The sequence below is a fragment of the Prionailurus viverrinus genome, chromosome B2, assembly GCF_022837055.1.
Source record: "Prionailurus viverrinus isolate Anna chromosome B2, UM_Priviv_1.0, whole genome shotgun sequence".
Taxonomy (NCBI): domain Eukaryota; kingdom Metazoa; phylum Chordata; class Mammalia; order Carnivora; family Felidae; genus Prionailurus; species Prionailurus viverrinus.
Genome location: NC_062565.1, coordinates 74726492 through 74749091, shown reverse-complemented (window position 1 = coordinate 74749091; position 22600 = coordinate 74726492). Strand labels below are relative to the sequence as shown.

General features: G+C 37.7%; 1 protein-coding gene across 8 annotated transcripts in view; it reads left to right on the top strand.

Moving 5' to 3' along the window:
• Positions 1-22600, top strand: part of UBE3D (ubiquitin protein ligase E3D) — a 240776-nt gene that overhangs the window by 99019 nt on the left and 119157 nt on the right. The window contains exon 10 of one of the 8 annotated variants that reach the window (XM_047858821.1): positions 16692-16833. The exons of the other annotated variants lie outside the window; for them this stretch is intronic. Coding sequence (XP_047714777.1) covers positions 16692-16718 — 27 coding nt within the window. The 3' untranslated portion in view covers positions 16719-16833. Of the gene's footprint in view, positions 1-16691; positions 16834-22600 lie in introns of those variants that run through there. 8 annotated transcript variants of the gene reach the window in all.

Genomic DNA, 22600 nt, shown 5'->3' with positions numbered 1-22600 from the left:
GAGAGAGAGAGAGAGAGAGAGAGAGACAGAGACAGAGCATGAGTGGGGGGGGGGGGGGCAGAGAGAGAGGGAGACACAGAATCCAAAGCAGGCTCCAGGCTCTGAGCTGTCATCACAGAACCCAATGTGGGGCTTGAACCCATGAACCATGAGATCATGACCTGAGCCAAAGTCAGATGCTTAACCTACTGAGCCACCCAGGTGCCCCCCCATCTTTGCTCTTCTAGACCTGCTAAGTGACATGGTAGGGAAAAGCCCTGGCATGGAGGCAAGAGATGGGTTTGCATTTTGCTCAGCTGCTCTACCTGCACCAGTGTGATGGGGGTATGAATCACCTACCTGCCTAGATGTCAGGTTTCTCATTCTTCCAGCTCAAAAATCCACTGATTCTAAATTTCAGTAGTTGAAGGACTCACAGTAGTGAGTGAAAGCTTCTGAATTAAGTTCACCTGAAGAGGAAAGACTGACATCCAATTTAAGGCTGGCTTCCCCTTAAAGATAAAGATCAGCATGTTTGCTTCTTACTAGCTTAGAAGTTGGGAATGATGGTTGCCAAGGAATGATTATGTTGGGATGGCAGGGAAGGGATGTCTGTACCTTCAACCTGGGCTTCATGCAGTTAATATCTGTTAGCTTTCAACAATTGAGGTCAGTTGGATTAATCTGTTGTATACAGAAGGCTGTCTAGTGCATTGTCAGAAGCTATAATAAAGGAACATAGACTAAACCAGAGTAGAGAATTAGCTGAGTATTGTTTAGGTATTGGTGCCTTTTCTTGTCTTTTTAGAGTTGTACATATGTAGGTTTTTTTAATGTATTTATTTATTTTGAGACAGAGAGTCCACGCATGCACAAGCCGTGGAGGGGTGGAGAGAGAGGGGTAGAAAGAATCCTATGAGGATTTAATCCCATGAGCCATGACATCATGACCTGAGCTGAAATCAAGAGTCAGATGCTTAACCAACTGAGCCACCCGGCACCCTCGTGTGTAGTTCTTTATAAACAACTACCTTTGTCCATACTTCCAATGTCTTTGACTCTCTTGCTTCTGATCTTAAATTATTATTTCCTTATCTTTTAACTTCAGTTTGGATGTCATGTGTAAAGGCAATAAACATTTGAGACATTGTCCATTTGGACTGTCAGCTGCTTTTCATCAGGTCTTGCTAATATACTAATGTTTTTAGCAAAAATCAGAGCATTACAAACAGAAGACATGGTTCTCGGTATTTTAAATAGGTGTGTTAAATCTGCTTACATGATTGTCATTTCTAATATAGTTGGAATTATGTATACCATCTTTGTATAGGTGAGTGTGATGAGAGGGGTGTGTATTTTTTGGTAGTTACACTTTTCTTCCTTTTTTCTTATTTTTTAATCTCTGTTTTCTTGATTTTTTTCATCCTTTTGAAAAAAATTCTCTGCTGTCTTAGAAGCAGTAGCATGAAGGTTTTTTTTTTTTAATGAGTGCTCTTAAAATTTTTAAATACATAGAGTAGAAAGTTTTCTAGCAAAAACAAAATCAGTATCTTTACGTTTTTCAAACAGACAAGAACTTTATCAGTATTTTATCTATGTTTTTATTATTGAAGTATAGGTGACATACAATGTTATATTGGTTTCAGGTATACAGTGTAGTGATTCAGCAATTCTGTACATTACTCAGCACTCATTATGATTAAGTGTAGGCACCATACAGTGTTATACTGTTATTGACTATGTTCCTTATGCTGTACTTTTTATCCCTATAACATTTGTTTTGTAACTGGAAGTTTGTCCCTCTTGATCACCTTCACCTATTTCACCCATTCCTCCCCACAACCATCTGCCCTCTGGCAACCACGAGTTTGTTCTCTGACTTTTAAGAATCCATTTTTGTTTGTTTTGTTTTTGGGATTCCACATATAGGTGAAATCAGGCAGTATTTTGTCTGACTTATTTTGCTTAACATAGTCCCCTCTATTCCATCCATGTTGTCGCAAATAGATCTCATTTTTTTCTGGCTGAGTAATATTCCATTGTACATATATACCACATCTCCTTTATCCACTCATCTATTGGTCACTTGGGTTGCTTTCATAACTTGGCTATTGTAATATGACAGTAAATATAGGGGTACATATATCTTTTCAAATAAATGTATTCTTTCAGTAAATACCTAGTATTGGAATTATTGGATCATATGGTATTTCTATTTTTAATTTTTTGAAGAACCTCCATACTGTTTTTCACAGGGGTTGCACCAATTTACATTCCCACCAGCAGTGCACAAGGGTTCCCTTTTCTCTACATCCTTGCCAATTCTTTTTATTTCTTGTCTTTTTGATATTAACTGTTCTGACTGGTGTGAAGTAATGTCTCTCTGTGGTTTTGATTTCCATTTTTTTGATGATTAGTGATGTTGAGCATGTGTCTATTGGACTCTGTATGTCTTCAGAAAAATATTCAGGTCCTCTGCACATTTTTTAAATGGATTGTTTGGGTTTTTGAGTTCTTTAAGTTCTTTATATATTATGGATATTAACTCTTTATTGGATATATGTTTGCAAATACCTTCTCCCATTCAGTAGATTGCATTTCAGTTTTGTTGATAGTTTTCTTTGCTGTGCAAAAGCTTTGATTTTGATGTAGTCCCAGTAGTTTATTTTTGCTTTTGTTTCTCTTGCCTGGAGAGACTTATCCACTGCCAAGAGATTACCACCTATGTGTTCTTTTAGGAGTTTTATGGCTTTGGGTCTCACATTTAGGTCTTAATAAATTTTGAGTTTATGTTTTAAATGTACGAAAGTAGGCCAGTTTCATTCTTTTGCATGTAGCTGTCCAGTTTTTCCAACTCCATTTATTGAAAAGCCTGTCTTTTCTTCATTGTATGCTTTTGCCTTTGCCATAGATTAATTGGCGATTTACACATGGGTTTATATCTGGGCTTTCTATCCCGGTTCACTGATCCATGAGTCTATTTTGGTGCCAGTACCATGCTGTTTTGATTACTATAGCTTTGTAGCATATCTTGAAATCTGGGGTTGTGACACCTCCAGCTTTGTTCTTTCTCAAGATAGCTTTGACTATTTGCGGTCTTTTGTGGTTCTATACAAATTTTAGGATTATTTATTTTAGTTCTGTGAAAAATGCAATGGGTATTTTGATAGGGGTTGCATTGAATCTTTAGATTGGTTTGAAGCTTTAGATTGTAGTGTGGACATTTTAACAATATTAATTCTTTTAGTCCATGAGCATGGAATATCTTTCCATTTGTGCCATTTTCAGTTTTTTTTTTCATATTGCCTTATAGCTTTCAAAGATTGGATCTTTCACCTTCTTTGTAAAATATATTCCTGAGTATTTTAATCTCTTTGGTGCAACTGCAAATGGTATTATTGTTTTCCTAATTTTTCCTCTGCTGCTTCATTATTAGTGTATAGAAATTTAATGGATTTCTGTACTTTGATTTTGTATCCTGTGACCTTACTGAACTCACTTATCAGTTCTAGTAGTTTTTTGGTTGGAGTCTTTAGGGTTTTCTATGTATAGTATCATATCTTCTACAAATGGTAAAAGTTTTACTTCTTCCTTACCGATATGGTCTGATTGCTGTGACTGTGACTTCCAGTACTATGTTAAATAAAAGTGGTAAGAGTAGATATCTTTGTCTTCTTCCTGATCTTAGAGGCATTGAGTATGATGTTACCTGTGGGGTTTTCATATATGGCCTTTATTATGTTGAAGTATATTCCCTTTAAACCTACTTTGTTGAGAGTTTTTATCACAAATGGACATTATATTTTGTCAGATGCTCTTCTGCATCTGTTAAGGTAATCATACGATATTTGTTTTTTCTCTTGTTAATGTGATGTATCATGTTGATTGATTTATGAATATTGAACAATACTTGCATCCCTGGAATAAATCCCACTTGGTTGGGCGAATGATCCTTTTAATATATGTTGAATTTGGTTTGCTAATATTTTGTTGAGGGTTTTTGAATGTATATTCATCAGGGATGTTGGCCTGTAGTTTTCTTTTTCTGTAATGTGTTTGTCTGGTTTTGTATCAGGGTAATGCTCGCTTTGTAGAATGAATTTGGAAAATTTCCTCCCTCTTGTATTTTTTGGAATAAATTGAGAATAGCTATTAATTCTTACTCAGATTTTTGGTAGAATTTACCTATAACCTATCTGTCTTAGACCTGTGTTTGGTGCGAGTTTTTTGATTACCAGTTCAATTTTGTTAGTAATTAGTGTGTCCACATTTTCTATTTCTTCTTAATTCAGTTTTGAAAGATTGTATGTTTCTAGGTTTATACAAATTTTCTAGGTTGTCCAGTTTTTTGGCATATAATTTTTCACTATATTCTCTTGTAATTCTTTGTATTTTTGTGGTTTCAATTGTTATTTTTACCCCTTGATTTCTGATTTTATTTATTTGACTTGTCTCATTTTTTTCTTGATGAGTCTGATAAAGGTTAATCAATTTTGTTTATCTTTTCAAAGAACCAGCTTTTGGTTTAATCAATCATTTCTATTGGTTTTTTTCTTCATCTCTACTTTATATATTTCCATTCTGATCTTTATTACTTTCTTCCTTCTTTATATTGTGAATTTTATTATACTTGATGACATCACAGAGTTCCCCTAACCTCTCCTTAATTATTATTTTTTCTTTTTACTGTGCAGCTTGGTTGCTTTCCATTACCCTGTCTTCTGGGTCATTGATCCATTTTTCTTCATCCTGTAATCTGCTGTTGATTTGTGCTAGAGTATTTTCCACTTGAGGTATTGTATTCTTCAGCTCTGTTCCTTTTTTACATATATATATATTTTTTATCTCTTTGTTGTTCTTACTGAGTTCATCCATTCTTTTCTTAATTCTGGTATCTTTATGATCATTACTTTGAACTCTTTATCAGGCATATTGTTTATCTCCATTTCACTTAGCTCGTTTTCTGTGATTTTTGTCTTACTCTTTCACTGGAATATATTCCTCTGTCTCCTTATTTTGTCTCACTCTCTGCATTTGTTTCTGTAGTCTAGGTAAGTAAGTTACGTCTCCTGATTTTGAAAGTAGCGGCCTTGTGTAGAGGAGGTCCTGTAGCACAGTCCCTGCTGGTCATCAGAACCAAATGCTCTAATGCTTCCCTTTGTGGGGTGTGTATGCCCACCTGTTGTAGCATAGCTGCAGTTGCCTTCAGCCCAGCCGGCTGCAATGAACTAGTACATCTGTTGTGGGCACACTAGGCATGATTTACTCCCTGCGCTGCTGAGAAGTGTGGCTGCAACAGCAAGGGCTTGTTGGTGGGTGGGTCCAGTACTCATCCTGGCTATCTGCAATTAACCTCTCTGCCATAGCGGCAGGTATACAGAAGGCAGGACTTACTCCTTGCACAGCCAGCTCGAAGGCCCAGCTGCTGGAACTGTGGGCATAATGGTGTGTGAGGTTATCTCCCCTGCTGCAGGAGTCACTTTGGAGGTGGGTCTGCTGAGGAATGCCAGGTGGGGCATTTGGTGCTAGCACGGTAGATGGAGAGTTAGAACTGGCTTCTGCAAACATCTGGCTATGTAGGCTGGGGGAGTGCAAGAAAATGGCTCCTCCCAGCACTTTTGTTCCTGAAGAAATCTCCTACAGATCCCTGCCCCTCCTGCACAGATGTAAGATTAGTCAATAAATCTCATTCACCTATACCCCAGGTACTTTTCAGACTGCTGCTTCTGTGCTGTGTCACACAGGCCGAGTTATTTAGCATGAGCTTTTTAACGGTGGGGACTGGATTTCATGCCACCTTCTGGAGTTAAGTCCCACTAGTTTTCAAAGCCAGATATTATGGGGACTTATCTTCCTGGTGCAGATCCCCAGAGCAGGAGTGCCCAATGTGGGGTCTGATCCCCACTTCTCCATGCTTGTGATATCCCTCCAGATTTTGGGTAGTCATCCGGGGGATTGGTTCCCAACTGTGTCTCTGCCCCTGATACCCTTTTCTCTGTGGCCTTTTCTCTGTGACTAGCTGTGGCAAGTCTTTTCTGCCAGTCTTTGTTTGCAGAGTTAGTTATAATAGATGTACTTACCTCAGTGCATCCATGGGATGAGGTGAGCTCAGGATCCTTCTACTCTGTGTTTTCCCCATCAAGTTTCTTAACTCTCTATTTAGCACATTTTCCCCTGACCCCACATCTTCCCCATTAATTCTCTACTGTTTTTATGTGTTTCACTTAAAAACAAATAAATTACTAATTTTAAATATTTTAATATTCATTACATACCTGCATAACAGTTGGCATGCTTTTTGTTTTTCTCCTGCATCCCATATCCTTTAGTATTCCTTTCACTAAGTCTATGAATAGCACACTCTCTTAGTCTAGGTCTAAAATGTCTCTATTTTGTTCACAGTCTTGAATGATGACTAAGCTAGGTATAGAATTCTGTACTCCTTTTCAGTGAAGATCTATCACTTATTGCTTTCTGCCATCTATTTCTGTTGATAAGACAGCTGTTGTAAGATTATTTGGTATTACTCTGAAGATAACCCATCCTTTTTTCCCTACCAGTCTGTAAGATTTTATCTTTGTGCTTGGTGTACTGTAGTTGTATAGTGATGTCCAGGTATGGATTTAAAACAATTTTTTCTACTTAATACTCTGAGACCACTTTATCTGAGGACTCCTGTCTTTAATTGGTTCTGGAACGTTGTTAACTATTATGTAGTAAATCTCCATTATCCCTCCCCTCCCATTTCCTTCTATTTACCTCCTATGAGACATATATTAGAATCTTTTAAGCTTTTCTCCTTTGCCCCTTAAATGTTCTTTCATATATATACCTGAATTCAAGATAAAGCCCTCAGTACTAAGTTTTCCATTTAACCCATTCTGGTGTTTATCCCCATTATTGAGGTTTTTTTCGATGGATATATATTTTTTATTTCTGAGATACAAAGTTTCAAAAACCTTTCTGAGAAAAAAAGGGGGGACACGTGGGTGGCTCAGTTGGTTCAGTGTCTGACTTCAGCGCAGGTCATGGGCTCATGGGCCCATGGGCCATGGGCTCATGGTTTGTGGGTTCAAGCCCCGCGTCGGGCTCTGTGCTGACAACTCAGAGCCTGGAGCCTGCTTTGGATTCTGTGTCTCCCTCTCTCTCTGCCCCTCCCTCACTCACGCTGTGTCTCTGAAAAATAAACATTAAAAAAAAAAAATACCTTTATGAGAATTTGAAATCAGCATGCTTTTAAGTCTTTTTTCATTTGTTCTGTTTTTTTAATTTTGTGTGCAGCTGCTTACTTCTAGTTGTTAATTTTGTAGCTGTATGATTTAGGGTTCAATTTCTCATGTATTTTAGAATTTTAGTGTCATCTTTGGCTTTCTAGGACTTAACCTGAGTTTTCATACCTGTAGAAGGGGAATAATACCTACCCTTACTGTCTGGAAGGACTTTGTAAATAATAAAGGCAAGGTGTGGCCATTTTTATAATTAATGTAAGTGGTATCGCATTTTACCACTGCTCTCTATCTTTGAAGTCAAATTTGTTGAGGATGGGTAGGTGGCATGATGAGAAAAGGAAATACATTAGGTCATAATAGAATTATACATCCCCAGATTTTTAGTTGTCTGCTAAATGTCAGCAGTTCAGGGCACAAATTGCAGAGTAGTTTCTAGAAGCAAATGGATTGTGGCTTTGTTTTTACTCTTAGAGTTGTGTGAAATAGAAAGGAAATTGTGTTTAATGACAGTAGAGCTAGCTCAACCATTCACTGCATTTTCAGTTTTTCTTGACTCTGTTGTTTCTTTTCAACCCGATAATGGTGTCTCGAGTGTACCTTGCTGTATAGTGTTTAGGTGCTTTTAAAAATCCATTTAAACTAAACTTGCTCTGGATATAAACAGAGGGTTTATTACATTATGTCTTTCAGTTGATTATTACTTTCATTTCATAACATCAAAGGCTTGGAGAGTCTCACTGTGGAGATGATGCTTTTTATCAGTTTTATAAACCACTTTGTATCATCCTTCTCTGTCCTGTGCACCCCGCCCCCCCCCCCCCCCAAAAAAAACCCTCCAAAAACGGTGTTGAGAATCAGTAAGAGAAATCACAGTCTGAGTTTGACTCTGGATACACAGAACTAAACATTTTCTTCTTCTGTTGCCACATTCTTGGCAAAAGTCGGCTGGACCCCTGCTTTTCTCCTTAAACAGGATATTTTTTAAATTGAAAAACTTGTATCTCACTCTTTGTTCTTCCTCTGGAGAGTCAAAAAAACGTTCCATACGCATTTCCAGATAGCACACAATGGCGGTAGCTATATAATAATCAGGCTCAAAAACTGAAAACAATACGAAACAATTTCCCAATTATAAAAGTTCTGCACACATACTTGGAGAGAGACAAGGCCAAAAGTGCAAACTAACTGTGAGTAAATAGAAAAAAACATCAACAAGTCTAATTCCTTATACTTTCTTCCCACCTCCACTCTGTCATAAGGGTTTTTGTGAGCAAAAGCAGAACAAGAAAAACTGCAAAGAAGACAGAAGAGAGAGGCTAGCAAAGGTGCCTAAGGGTGATTTTGAATGGCCACTAGAAAAGTTAAATCCATCCTAAAATAAATGCTGGAAAAATGTAGAAGCAGATCAGAGCTTGGATTATAGGGAAGAGATTTTAAAGTCTATGTGATTGAAAGGGCCAGGTGACATATAGGACAAGGTATAACATTTGAAAAGACAGACACAGTGGATAGGTGGCAAGCATAATTTATTTTATTTTATTTTTTATTGTTATTTATTTTGAGAGAGCAAGAGAGAGCGCGTGCATTTGCGGTCTCCAGCAGAGAAAGGGGAAGGGGGGGAGGGACAGAGAGAGGGGGAGAGAGAGAATCCTAAGCAGCAGAGCCATCCAGGCACCCCACAAGGCACAAGCACAATTTAAAAGGGTAAGCATGGGGGCGCCTGGGTGGCGCAGTCGGTTAAGTGTCCGACTTCAGCCAGGTCACGATCTCGCGGTCCGTGAGTTTGAGCCCCGCGTCGGGCTCTGGGCTGATGGCTCAGAGCCTGGAGCCTGTTTCCGATTCTGTGTCTCCCTCCCTCTCTGCCCCTCCACCGTTCATGCTCTGTCTCTCTCTGTCCCAAAAATAAATAAACGTTGAAAAAAAAATTTAAAAAAAAATAATAAAAGGGTAAGCATTACTTACTGGGGCAGTCTTTCCTCTGGAGGAGAGGAAAAAAGGCAAAGAAAAAGAAAGGGCTTTTTAGCAATTAGATGGAGAAAAGAAGAAAATCGGGTTGAAGGTAGGGGGGATTTAGAGTTCTGTAAGACAAAGAAAATCACATAATCAGAGGTCTGACAAGTCCTTTCCCATCACCAAAAGAAACACACTGACAGAAAAAACCCACTCAAGTACCTGGGCTTTGCTAGGCTGACGGAAAAATCCCAGACTTTTTTTAAAAATAGGGATTAAAAAAAGAAATACTCCAATATCATAAAAATGAAAAAAAAAATAGAGAAATTTTGCAAAAAATCATGAAACTCATGATCTTCATGAAAATCATGGTCTTAACCATCAATTCAGGAAAGACCTTCCCTGCAAAATGACCATGAAGCAAAAGAAAAGTGTTTAAGTTCACACTCTAGACAGAATTAAGGACATCAAGCATTTGAGATATGAAAAACCACTCTGAGTCAGAAATGCAAAATGGACAAGAACCAGGATAAATAGAAAAGGAGTTGATTGAACTCAGGAAATGTAAAGAAGAGAAGATGGTCTCAAGAATGAAGAATAAGTTTTAAATTGCCCAATTGAAAATAGACACTAATGAAAATTTAATAAAGGGTTTGAAGATAGGAAAATAACCAGGAAAATGAAAATGACATAAAGGAAGAAAGAAATAAGGGTCTGAAAGGGAGGCAGATTTTTACCTCTGCCCTCTTAGGTTTTTTTTTGGCAGGCTCTGAGAAACTGACATAAGACAGATTAACAGGAGAAAGGCGTACAAATTTATGTAAGTTTTGCATGACACAGAAGCCCTCATAGGAGTGAAGGACCAAAGAAATGGCAAAACCCATTAGCTTGGAAAGAAACTGTGAATCAAAGATTTTATATAATTAATAGGTTGCACAGAGAAGCAATTGGGGAAAGGCAAGCTATGTGAGGAGGCAAAAGGAAGGTAAGAATTATTTTAACAAAGTCTGTTTGTATAAAAACTTTTTGTCTCGGGGCGCCTGGGTGGCGCAGTCGGTTAAGCGTCCGACTTCAGCCAGGTCACGATCTCGCGGTCCGCGAGTTCGAGCCCCGCGTCGGGCTCTGGGCTGATGGCTCAGAGCCTGGAGCCTGTTTCCGATTCTGTGTCTCCCTCTCTCTCTGCCCCTCCCCCGTTCATGCTCTGTCTCTCTCTGTCCCAAAAATAAATAAACGTTGAAAAAAAAAATTAAAAAAAAAAAAAAGATTAAAAAAAAACTTTTTGTCTCAACTTATGGTCCTTGGAATGCTATTTTCCTTCTGGTTTAGGAAGGACAATTTGCATATGGGAATTTCATATCCTGCTTTTAAGAAAAAGAAGGAAGTCAATGTGTTTTTCTTGTGTGTGTGATTGCTGTTTTTCAAGTACTTTAACTCAAAATAATCTTTATGTTAAAGTAGCCTATTTTGGAGTGTCTTATTCTGCAACCCTTCAGGTCTAAGAGAAATGGGAATGAAAGATAAGTAAAGAAAGGATCACGTAAAAATTTGTTTTCAGAGTCCCTAAGGGAAACAAAGGGAAACAAAATAATGATACTGAGATAATATTTAAAACTATACTTTAAAAGTAAATTACAGGGATGCCTGGGTGGCTCAGTGGGTTGAGCATTCGACTTCGGCTCAGGTCATGATCTCGCAGTTCATGGGTTTGAGCCCTGCATTAGACTTGAGCTGACAGCTCAGAGCCTGGAGCCTGCTTCAGGCTCCCTCTCTTTCTGCCCCTCCCCTGCTCATGCTCACTTTCTTTCTCTCTCTCTCTCTCTCAAAAATAGATAAGCATCCTAAAAAATTTTTTTAAATAAATAAAAATAAACTAAAGAAATAGAAAAAGACCTGAATCTACACATTGAGGGAGTTCATTGGGTACCTGGGAAAATTAATGCAGACTGACCAAGTCTAAGACATATCTGACTAAAACTCGTAGATTTCAGAGATAAAGATAAAATACTCAAGTGCTATAAGCCAAAAGATCAAATAATTTAGAAAGGCAAAATAATTAGCATGAGACTTAAAAACCTACAAATCAAGACAACAGTGATTGATATGTAAATATCAATATATGCCTCTTGTAGGGAAAGAAACAGGATTATGTTTTGTAAATTCTTGTTTATAAAATACCATGATAGATGCGTGACTAAACATATCAATGCTAACAATAAATGTGAATGGGCTTAATTTACCTATTAAAAGAAAAATATTTATAATTTGGCTTATAATGTAAAACTCAAGTATATATTCTATATCAGATACCTAGCTGAAACAGTGATTTACATATTCAAAAAAAACCCCAAAAACTCTCAAGGAAAGAAAGTGTGAATCAAGGATTTTATATCCAGCTAAGCTGTCTTTTAAATATCAAAGCAAAACTGAACCAGTTTTGGCCATACAAAAATTTAGGGAATCCTGCATTTACCAGTCTTTCTTAAAGAATGTACTAGAGCAGGGGTCAGCAAACCATGGCCTGCCATCTGTTTTGTAAGTAAAGTTTTACTGTAACATAGCCACAGTTACTTGTTTACATATCATCTGTGACTGCTTTTCTGCTACACTGTGACAGAGTTGAGTAATTGCAATAAGGCCTACAAAACCTAAGTATTTACTTTCTGATTTTTTACATAAAATGTGTGTTGACCCCCAACCCCAAGATTCCCAAATAATGACTGAGAAAACATCAGCATAGGACTAACATCAGTTGTGGCCTTTACATGTACATAGGTGTTCATGGAAGACCAGAACAGGGATGGGCATGATGGCATAAGACGAATACACAAATGTTGTATACTGTGATGAAGTTGAAATAATGTAACTAAAAACTGGGAGGGGAAGAGATAGAGAAAGATGAAAATTGGGGGAAAAAAATCACAGTGTATAAACAATAAGTGAGTGATAAAGAATACCATCAGTCAAAGAAAAACCTAATAAGCCAAATGGTGAATAGTTAAGGGACATTTAAAAGTGCATAAAGGGGCCACTAGAAGAAAAGTAAGAAACTCTTCTAAAAATCAATACATGCCTCTTGTAGGGGAAGAAACAGGATTATTTTTTGTAAATTCTCAGTTATAAAATACCATGTTAGATGTGTGGCTTGACATATCAGTCCTAACAATAAATGTGAATGGGTGTAATTTACCTATTAAAAGAAAAATATTTACAATTTGGCTTATAATGTAAAACCCAAGTATATATTCTATATCAGATACCTGGCTAAAACAGTGATTCACATATTCTAAAAACAAAGGATGGACAAAAGTTTGTATTGTATAAATGGAAACAAAAAGGAACGTTAGTGATTCTGGTATCACACAACATAGGATTTAAGCCACAGAGCATTAAACATGACAAAGGACACTCCTTAATGCTAAAAGCCAGAGTTTACCAACAAAAACAATAAAGGGAAACACCGTTATACCTAGATATTAATTAAATTCTCTTACTAAATAACTCCTAGGTGAAAGGGGACATACAAATTGAAATTACAGAGTTTTTAAAAAATGATGACTCGTCTTTTATAACTGGCTTGAGTTAGCATAGTTTTCATGGTTTATCCACGTTGTAACATCTATCAGTGCTTCATTCTTCTTTGTTGCTGGATAATAATCCATTGTATGGATATATCAGATTTTATTTATCCATTTATCAGTTAATGGATATTTGGTTGTTTCTATTTTTTGACTTTTCTGAATAATGCTGCTGTGAACAATCAGGTAGCTATTTGGAAAAAGATCCATATGTCACACTGTACATAATAATAAACCCCAAACTGATTCGGAATGTAAATATAACAAATGAGAAATGATAGTGAAAACTGGCGAAATTTGAATAAGATCTGTAGTTTACTTAATCATATTGCACAACTATTAATTTCCTGGTTTTGATGATTTTTCTGTGGTTATATAAGATGTTAATATTAGGAGAAGCTGGGTAAGGTGCACATGGGTATGCTCTGTACTTTTTGGGACAACTTTTCTCTAAAATTATTTCAAAATAAAATAGTTTAAAAATATTACATGGCAAACCAAAAAAATAAAATAAACATGTTCTACACAAGATGGGAGACTAGACCAAGGCTTATCCTTAGAGCCTTAAGAAAGGGAACATACTGGGTGCCAATTAGAGAAGAGAGGTGTTAGAGGATGGCCAGACTCCATTTGACAGTTGGGGCCAGGAGGGAGCTGGATACAAATCAAGAAGGCATCAGACTGAGTGTAGTTTACTTTATTACCATAATATGTAAGATAACATGACATAGAGTAAGATAATTGACATAGAGTTGGAAACTTTTCATATATACACCATAATTAATTGTCTTTCAGTTTGGCTACCATTTATTTCAAAGCCTTGAGGCTTGTTGGTGGTGTGAATTCACATTCTGAAGGTTGGAAGGATGGATGGAAAATGCTGAAGAAGTAAATGTTGTTATCTTCATCTTTTTAAAGATTCTAGTGTTGAAACACTTGAGATACTGTCAGTGTTCAAAGAATAGTTAGTGGTGTTGAGGAGCTGGAATCTTAAGAAGATTGGTGGGGCGCCTGAGTGGCTTAGTTGGTTAAGCATCGACTCTTCATTGTGACTCAGGTCATGATCTCATGGTTCATGGGATCCAGCCCCATGTCCAGCTCTGCACGGAGCCTTCTTGGGATTCATTCTCTCTCTGTCTCTCTCTCTCTCTTTATCTCTCTCTGTCTTTGACCTTCCCCTGCTCATGTTCTCTGTCTCCCTCTGAAAATAAATAAACATTTAGAACTAAAAAAAAAAAATTTAAAGAAAACTGGAAATATTGTTTGTTTTAGAAAGCCCGTATCTAAGTCTTTAATTATAAAAGAGCTTAGTAAAAATGGTATTTTCTCAAAAAGCAGTTAAGTGACCCTTTTTTCCCAAAAGTCTTAGTTCTATGATGAGACAGACAGTTCCATTTTATGAGAGTTTATCTCTATCAGATGTGATTAGGGCCCAAGGTCATGCAGGACAAACATGGCTATTGAAAAGCCACTCATTCCTATGAAGTAAGAAATCCTTTGTAGGCTAAATGGACATCTTATATTTACCTAAAGAAAGATTTGTTATTTCTGTGGTTCTGATCATGCCATTTCTTCATACTCTGATTTTTATGTTTTTATTTTATTTTTCAGAGAGAGAGAGAGAGAGAGAGAGAGAGAGAGAGCGAGCGAGCATGAGCAGGGGAGGGGCAGAGAGAGAGGGAGACAGAATCTGAAACAGGCTCCAGGCTCTGAGCCGTCAGCACAGAGCCTGATGCCGGGCTCGAACCCATGAACCGCGGGATCATGACCTGAGCCAAAGTCAGACACTTAACTGTGTGAGCCACCCAGGCTCCCCTTTCCTCTGATTTTATCATAAAATCAAGCAGGAACCATAGTAGACATAGTTTTATTATTTTGGTTGCCATTTTGGTTTTTTGGAATTATGTTTGAAATAATGCAGAACAGTTGATTAAATGAGATGTTTATAGTCATTATATATAAAATTTGGACTAGGTTTAAATATGCAAGGCTTTGTTGCAATAGTGTTTCCATAAGAAAAGCAAGTTCATATTACATCACCTAACTTACAGCTTTTTGTTCCCCCCAAGAACATAATTTACCATATGTACAAAGACTGCTGCTATTTAGATTCCCTTGGATATCTTTATCCAGCATTTTGTCAAAGGGGAAATTGCCTTATGCATAATCTGAAATAATTGAAATAATTGGAAGTATAATGAGAGCCAACATTTAGAAGCTCCCGTGTGCTTTTTTCTACTCTGCAAAATAAAATTATCACTGAATGCATTCATGTTTTAAGATTTAAGCAGACTTGGTAAATGAATCTTGTTTTCTAAATGTGTAGAGGGGCTAATATAAGGTGGTTGGTCTCCCTAAAACAGGTGTTGAAAGATCTTTTTAAGCTTCCCAATACATTTGCAAATTTATCATGATGAAGTGGCAATTTGCAATATAGAGCTGATTACAAAAATCAGGATATAGTTGAACTGTATTTTTAAAAATTCATATTATTTCCTGTTCCTCTGCTTTTTATGATACATGTAACATCATTAATAATGTTCTCAGATGTCCCTGAGAGGTTTGTAGTCTTGTTTTGTTTTTAGTGAATGATAGGAATTGGATTTAAAAAGAAAGTCATTCCTATGTGTGATTCCCAGGATCCCTTTTAACATCTAACCAAATTTTGCATTCTTACTCACTTTTCACGTGGATTCCATTCCATTTCTGTGTTTCAGTTTAGAAGCCACAGTAAAGTGAACTGAAAATCATCCTGAAAAAGGGCTTGGGTAAAAGCAACTGGGATTTTCCTCTTCAGGAAGTGTTTTTGCAGTGTCATTAGATCTTTGTTTTATATTCCCTGTTGGGTTGTGTCAGGGGAGAAGTCCATGTCAGTTTTAAGATTTCACACTCTGGAGCCAGAAATATGTAGATTTGGATACCAGTTGTACCATGTACTTACAAGTTGTGTGAGATCTGGGAAAAGTTTCCCCCACTTGTAATGGGAATTTAGTCTCTACTTAGTAGGAACAAAGGACCTACCAGTCAAGTACTAGTTATCTAATGTTTTTGTAATTCTGTGGGGCATCTACTGTTATTCCTTACATTTTAGAGGTTGCATTTGTCACCATTCCTAATTTTTGGTTGTTTCTTTGAAACAACAGACTCCACCCTGGCTGGTTTGAGCAAAGCAGAATTTATCTGGTAGTTAGTTACATGTGCAGCCAGGAAGAGTACAGTGTGCCACCTAGGTTGTTTTGGGGAAAATGTCACTATGTCACTTTTCCAGGTGACCCTACCCTGCTGCCCTCAGAAATTCTGTCTGGCATTTCCCTCCATGGTCACCGCAGGATTCTCCATATTTCATCTTCCAAGTTACTTACTTTCAAAGCTAAGTGCTGAGCAGGGCATCCGTTTGGAGTCTGGTCTCACAATGCTGCCCTGGCTTCATGGAAGGCGGGGGAAACCAGTTTTCTGCCTCTGACCTAGGAGAGTAGGACCAATAAAGAAAGAAATTCCTCGAACATTTCAAGGGTGTTCAGAAGGTGCTGGGCAAGCAGAAATATGACAGCACTCCAGGGACAGTTTTGTTACAGTAGATTGATTCATAAAGACTAAAATATATCTAAATTACAAGAAAGGTGACTTTGGCTTATTATTCCTTCTTCAAATCATATATTTTATTTTTAAATTAGACTTTGTTTTCAGACTTAACTGTGTCGCTTGTCCTTATCATTCAAATACTTGTCTTTATACATATAGGGCATCTTGACTTTGTGGGCCGTAACCACAGAAGCTAAGCAAGTTAAACCTTAGGGAATAAAAACCTCCTCTTCCTTACCCCCAAGCCTCTGTTGGCTTTTACTGTGAATGCCACCTAGCCAGTCTGTTTTTCTGCACAGAAATATTGAAACTATTTCTCTCCTTCATGACGTGGGAACCTGCTAATTTTCCCTCTGATATTTTTTTTTTCCTTTAGACATCTTTCTCTTATCTTACCTGCTAACCTGGAAATGTGGCTAAACTGGATCTCTGTGAAGAAAATGAGCACGCTAGCATTGGGGGGTACCAGGATTCAACTAGAAGAAACAGGAGTCTTTTTTTTTCCCTAAAGTATTTCTTTCTAATTTTAAAACAAATATATAATGATGGTTGGGAATTTTAAAACTTAAAAGTCTAAAAAGGAAAATAAATTTCCCCTCCTACAGAGTTAGCATTTTGGTGTGTTTCCTTCCAGTGTTTTCTTTGCAGGCATGCTTGGGCGGGAGGAGGGTAGTTGAAGAGAGAAAGAGAGCAGTTGTATTTACAAAAGCGGAATCAGGTTGTTTATAAAGTCAAATCCTACACTCTTCATTTGTTTCCCATATCAGTTAATAATAGCTAATATTTATTGAATATTTACTCTGTGGTAGTCACTCTTCTGAGCCCTTTTATACATAGTAATTCTTGTAATCTTTTCAAGAGTCCCCATTATAAGTACTATTTTTTCATCTATAAATATTTTATATGTATATCTAAAAGCTCAGTTTAAAAATAACCATGGGGCGCCTGGGTGGCTCAGTCGGTTAAGCGTCCGACTTCAGCTCAGGTCATGATCTTGCGGTCCATGGGTTCAAGCCCTGCGTCGGGCTCTGTGCTGACAACTCAGAGCCTGGAGCCTGTTTCGGATTCTGTGTCTCCCTCTTTCTCTACCCTCCCTGTTCATTCTCTCTCTCTCTCTCTCTCTCTCTCTCTCTCTCTGTCTCAAAAATAAATAAATGTTAAAAAAATTTTTTTAATAAAATAAAATAAAATAAAAATAAAAATAACCATAATACCATTACCACACTTTAAAAAGTTAGACATAGCCCTAATGCCCCCAATTTTCAGATCTTTTAAATTGCATTAATAAATTTGGCTTTTTTGTGGTTTTGTTTTTTTATAAATTTTTTTTAATAATACTATTATCATTTACATTTGTTACATGAGGAAACTGAGTCACAGAAATATTTTGAAAGTTGTGCTCACGAAGTGGGTAAGTGGTAGTGACTGTGAGCTCCTCCTTGGTATTTATCTCTGGGAGCTCTTTGAGGCCTGGGGTGAAAGTATATTCCTGCAGAGAGGATTGTTTGTGGGGTCCCATAAATAGTATGAATTCCATCCTCAGATGTTCCTAAGAGTAGGCTTGTGACAAGGAATTCTCAGAGGTGTCTTTCCCCCCACCCTCCTGCCCCAGGAAGACAGATTGTTTTTCCAATTCATTTACTGTGGGGGAAGGGCAGGGATCCCAAAGGCTTCTGATCCAAGCTTTTATTTTACAGGGCCACAGGCGTGTCCTCAGACCCCTAGCATTCCACAGGTTAAAAAGCTCATGCTCTAGTCCAGACCTTCAAGGATGAGCAGAATCCTCTGGGAAAACCCTCTCTTCAGACCAGGCTTACCAAGGGATTTCAGAATTCTTTCCTACCTCATAAGATTTGGTTATTCTCCTGACAATTCAACTATGTACTTAAAGATTTTAAAAATATTTATTCAGCATTTTTAGTCTTTCATACTGAGAGGGCTGCTGCTGACATCAAGTCTACCATATTGAAAGAAATGGGAGTTAGATCTTTTTTTTTTTTCTAAAAGAGAAATATAAGTTTGAAATTTTAAGTGGTAACTTCAGAAGCTAAACTCATGGGTCAACTTAGTTTTCTAGGTCACAATCATGAGCAGAGAAATATATTAAAAAGAAGCAGTAACTACCATTTTGGGTCTCTTAATGGCATAAAGGGCTCTATGCTAAGTGCTTTTGCAGGGATCATCTCATTTAATCCAACACCACTATTCTGTATGATAGATGTGTTCTATAATTCTCATAGTAAAGATGAGGACACTGAAGCATAGAGAGTTCAGGTGATTTGCCCAAGATCACACAACTAATAGGTAATTTATAATACTGACCTTGGGTCATCAAGAAAAGGTTAAATTATGCTTGATGAAATCTTTTTAGGCTTGGTGCATTGCATTTTGAAAGACAGCAAAATGTGTAATATGTCTTAAATTTCCATTTAAATTGTATTGTTGCAGATCAATGTGGTGTTACCTCATTAAAAAGATAAGCATGTCAAAGATATACTAAAGGCAATTCACCTTGCCTTCTTTACTACTTTGCCTCCTCTAAGAAAAATTACTCTTAAAAGACCTCCCAAGGATTTTTCTGGCTATCAAATCCCAAAACACATTTGTCAGCTTAGATGAGAAAAGAAACTTTGGCCAAGGACTTTAGAGATTAATTGCTAGACATGGATACCTTTTGTTTCATGATTCATCCCAAAACGCTTCTCTCTCAACTTCAGCCAACTGTGTGGTATTCAGTTATAATGTTAACGTATACTTCCCTCTATGGAAATGTTTCTTGGAAATTTACATATATTTTTCCAGTTGAACATTAATATTATGAATCAGACTTGGAAAATGTGACTTTCTTAGTACAGTAATTTCATGTGGTGGCATTTGAGGTACTGTTTTCTCAGGTAGTGGTGTTTTCAGTGAACCTTCTTTTGCGTGTGTGACACTGTTTCCTGTTTGCCAGTTTGGGGATAAATACTGAAACAACAATGTCTATGTGTTTTTCTCAACCAAGTTTTTATTCCCCTAAAGTAACCAGTCTCCATTAGTCCAGGAAAATCAGGGAAAAGATATCTGGGAAAACACTTTGCCAATTCAAAAGTGGGCAGTTTCCCTGATATTTTGACTCCCTCTATGCCAGGCTAGTAATGGAGACCTGTGCTCCGGGTCTCCCCTCACATCCTTATAATCATCTGCCCTCCTGATCTGCTACTTCTAAGGCCTGGCACTAAAAAAAGAGCCACCACTCTGGAACTTAGCAGCCCACCCCCTCCCCTGAGTTGCGTCTCAGGAAGTCAGCTATATCCTTGTGGGTGGCCCCCTTCCTTGCCTCTGAAAGCTCTAGCCTCAAAGAAAGGTAAGGGAGGCCAGTATTCAAACTCACTGGAGTCTTTCTGCCTTTCTTACACAAGAGTGAACACTCTTATAACCTATTTGGAAAGGAATCCTTAGCAGCAACGAAAATACACTAGTTTATGTCTCGTTAAGTCATCCTGTTTACACCAAACCATATGTTCCCACAGGACTGTAATTATCTAAGCTAAACTAGGAATGTGTTCTGGAAAATGCTTTGGTCTTCTTTTCAACTTTTTCATTGAATCAGCTCAGGTATGTTTCTTGGTACCTGCTACCATCACTTTCTCATTTGTCAAATGACTTTAGAAACCTTGTACCTTTACCATAAATTGTGCATATATATAGCATAGAAAGCTCAGATTTGTGAAGGGTTCCTGTGACAGTAAGCTCAGGAAATAAAGGTCATTTGCTTGCTCTTTCCTTTTACTTCCCTAGGAGAAGGGCCACTGAGCATTGTATTTTCAGAAATTAAAGGACGTCTCAAAGACAAACACAAAACGGTTGCCAAAGCAAGGAAGCTAACTTCCTTTCTTCCTGCCTTTGCTGCTGCTCTATTTGCTCCAGTATCGCCCTCTGCTTTCTCCTTTCTTCCCAGTTGAGCTTCTGTAATCTCTCAGGAGAAAGTGGAAATTCTTTTCCTTATAAGAATTGGAAAAGAGTTCTCCATTTGAAATGTCATTTTCTTTGATATCCTTTAGAAAAGGAAGCTAATGCAGGATTTTTGAGGCAGAACCTTAGCCTTTCCCTTGTTCTCTAAGTGGCCCCATGTATCCCTTCTCTATAGTCAGCCTTAATTTTCACATTCAATCTGTAGAAACCAGATTTTTTTTTTAAGTTTATTCATTTTTGAGAAAGAGAGACAGAGCATGAGCAGGGGAGGGGCAGAGAGAGAGGAAGACACAGAATCTGAAGCAGGCTCCAGGCTCTGAGCTATTAGCACAGAGCCTGATACGGGGCTCAAACTCACAGACTGCAAGAAGTGAGATGCTTAAGCGACTGAGCTACCCAGGCACCCCAGAAACCAGCATTTTTTTTAAAAAGTAATGTTTATTTATTTATTTTGAGAGAGAGAGTGCACAAGAGAGCACTCTGTCAGTGCAGAGCCCGACCTGGGGCTCGATTTCACGAACCGCAAGATCATGACTGAGCTGAAATCAAGCGTCGGACGCTTCACTGACTGAGCCATGTAGGCACCCCAAAACCAGCTTTTAATAACTGTAGTGTCTGACCCCTTTGGGATGCTGCAAGTCCCAGAGGCTGGATACATAAAGTGGAAGGTTCCGTCTATAATATAATAATCTAAAAGTAAATAAAGTTGGCATTATGGGGTCTGGCTGAACACACCCAGGCATTACATTAATCTGTTGCCACATCCAGAAGTGCATGCACCTTCAGCTGACTTTCTTCAAGCAGCAGATGGGACCTTAATAGGTGTACTTTCCTCAGACTGAAGGCTGAGTCGACTGTATTTGTTCCTATTTAAAAGTTATACTTGAAATGTGTATAGATGTTACTAGTTTATAGTCATTTTCTTATAACGGTATCATTAAATATATTGGATTTGTATCTGCTTTCACCCACCAACACTGAATTCATCCATCCCAATGCTTAAATATCTTGAGTTCAACTCAATGTTCCATTCATCAGAGCTAAATAAAATAGCTAAACAATTTACCAGTTATGAATCTATTCTGAACGTACCATCCTTTGATATGAATCTCTGGAAACTAATAATAAGGTATATGCTATGGTTCTCTATCTCATCATAAGATCTATTAATATGAAAAGTAGAAAAGTATTACATACTCAGATGTCAGTAAAATTTCTGCAGAAATAACTACATACTTTATGAGCTTTGCTATATTTCATAATTGAAGAAGGCATCATCATAGGTGTGTTAACACATTTATGGAATCTCAGAAATAAAAGGACTGAGGAATCAGGATCACAGCATGGTCTTAGAAATCAGACAGATGCTATGTGAAAGCTCAGCCGCTCCATGTGCTGGTTCTAGGACCTCAGACAAAACATGTCTCTGAGCCTCTGTTTGTTTATCTGTTTATTAATTATATTGTTTACCTTATGGATGTTGATATATTAAGGAGTACTTGGAATATAATAAATGCTAAATAAATAGTTGTTACCTTTTTTTTTTTTTTTTAGAAAATTTTTTTACTTATTTTGAGAGAGACAGAGACAGTGCATGCAGGGGAGGGGCAGAGAGAGAGAGAGAGAATCCCAAGCAGCTACCAGCACAGAGTCAGACATGGGGCTCGAACCCACAAACTGTGAGATCATGACCTAAGCTGAAACCCAACAGTTGGATGCTCAACCAATTGAGCCAACCAGGCCCCCCAAATGGTTGTTACTTTTATCCCTGTGACTATTCCTTCTATTTCTAATTTTAAACATCTACTTCTATTGCTATGAGAGATGTGGCCCCTTATGTCCCAGCCCAGTACTGTATTATCTATGCTACTCTAGTTCAACAAGCTCTGTTATACACCTCATGTTGGGAACTGTAAAGGATGACAAGAAGGCAATAAGATTAACATGTGTGTTTTCATCACTCCTTGCTCTGGCTGCCACCACTTAGTATGACTGTATGTCCAGGGTTTCCAGTGAGATGATAAATTTCTTGAAGACAGGAACATGATCTTATACTTTTATATTAATATAATTTATAGTACCCAGAAAATTGTTGGGTATAGGCCCAGCTATTCAGTGACAAGTAGGCCCATGCTGACAAGTAGAGATGGTTACAGTTGTGGAGAGAGGAGAGGTAGAGTTGAACCAACTGATCTCTCACCACCCCTCAAACCCCAGGGCTCTCCTGTCCTTCATAAATATGTTAAGTGAAGGGTGAAAAACAAAAGAGAAATAGCAAACCTCAAATAAAATATCTTATGGGGTAGTCATTTTTCATTATGGTACTTATTT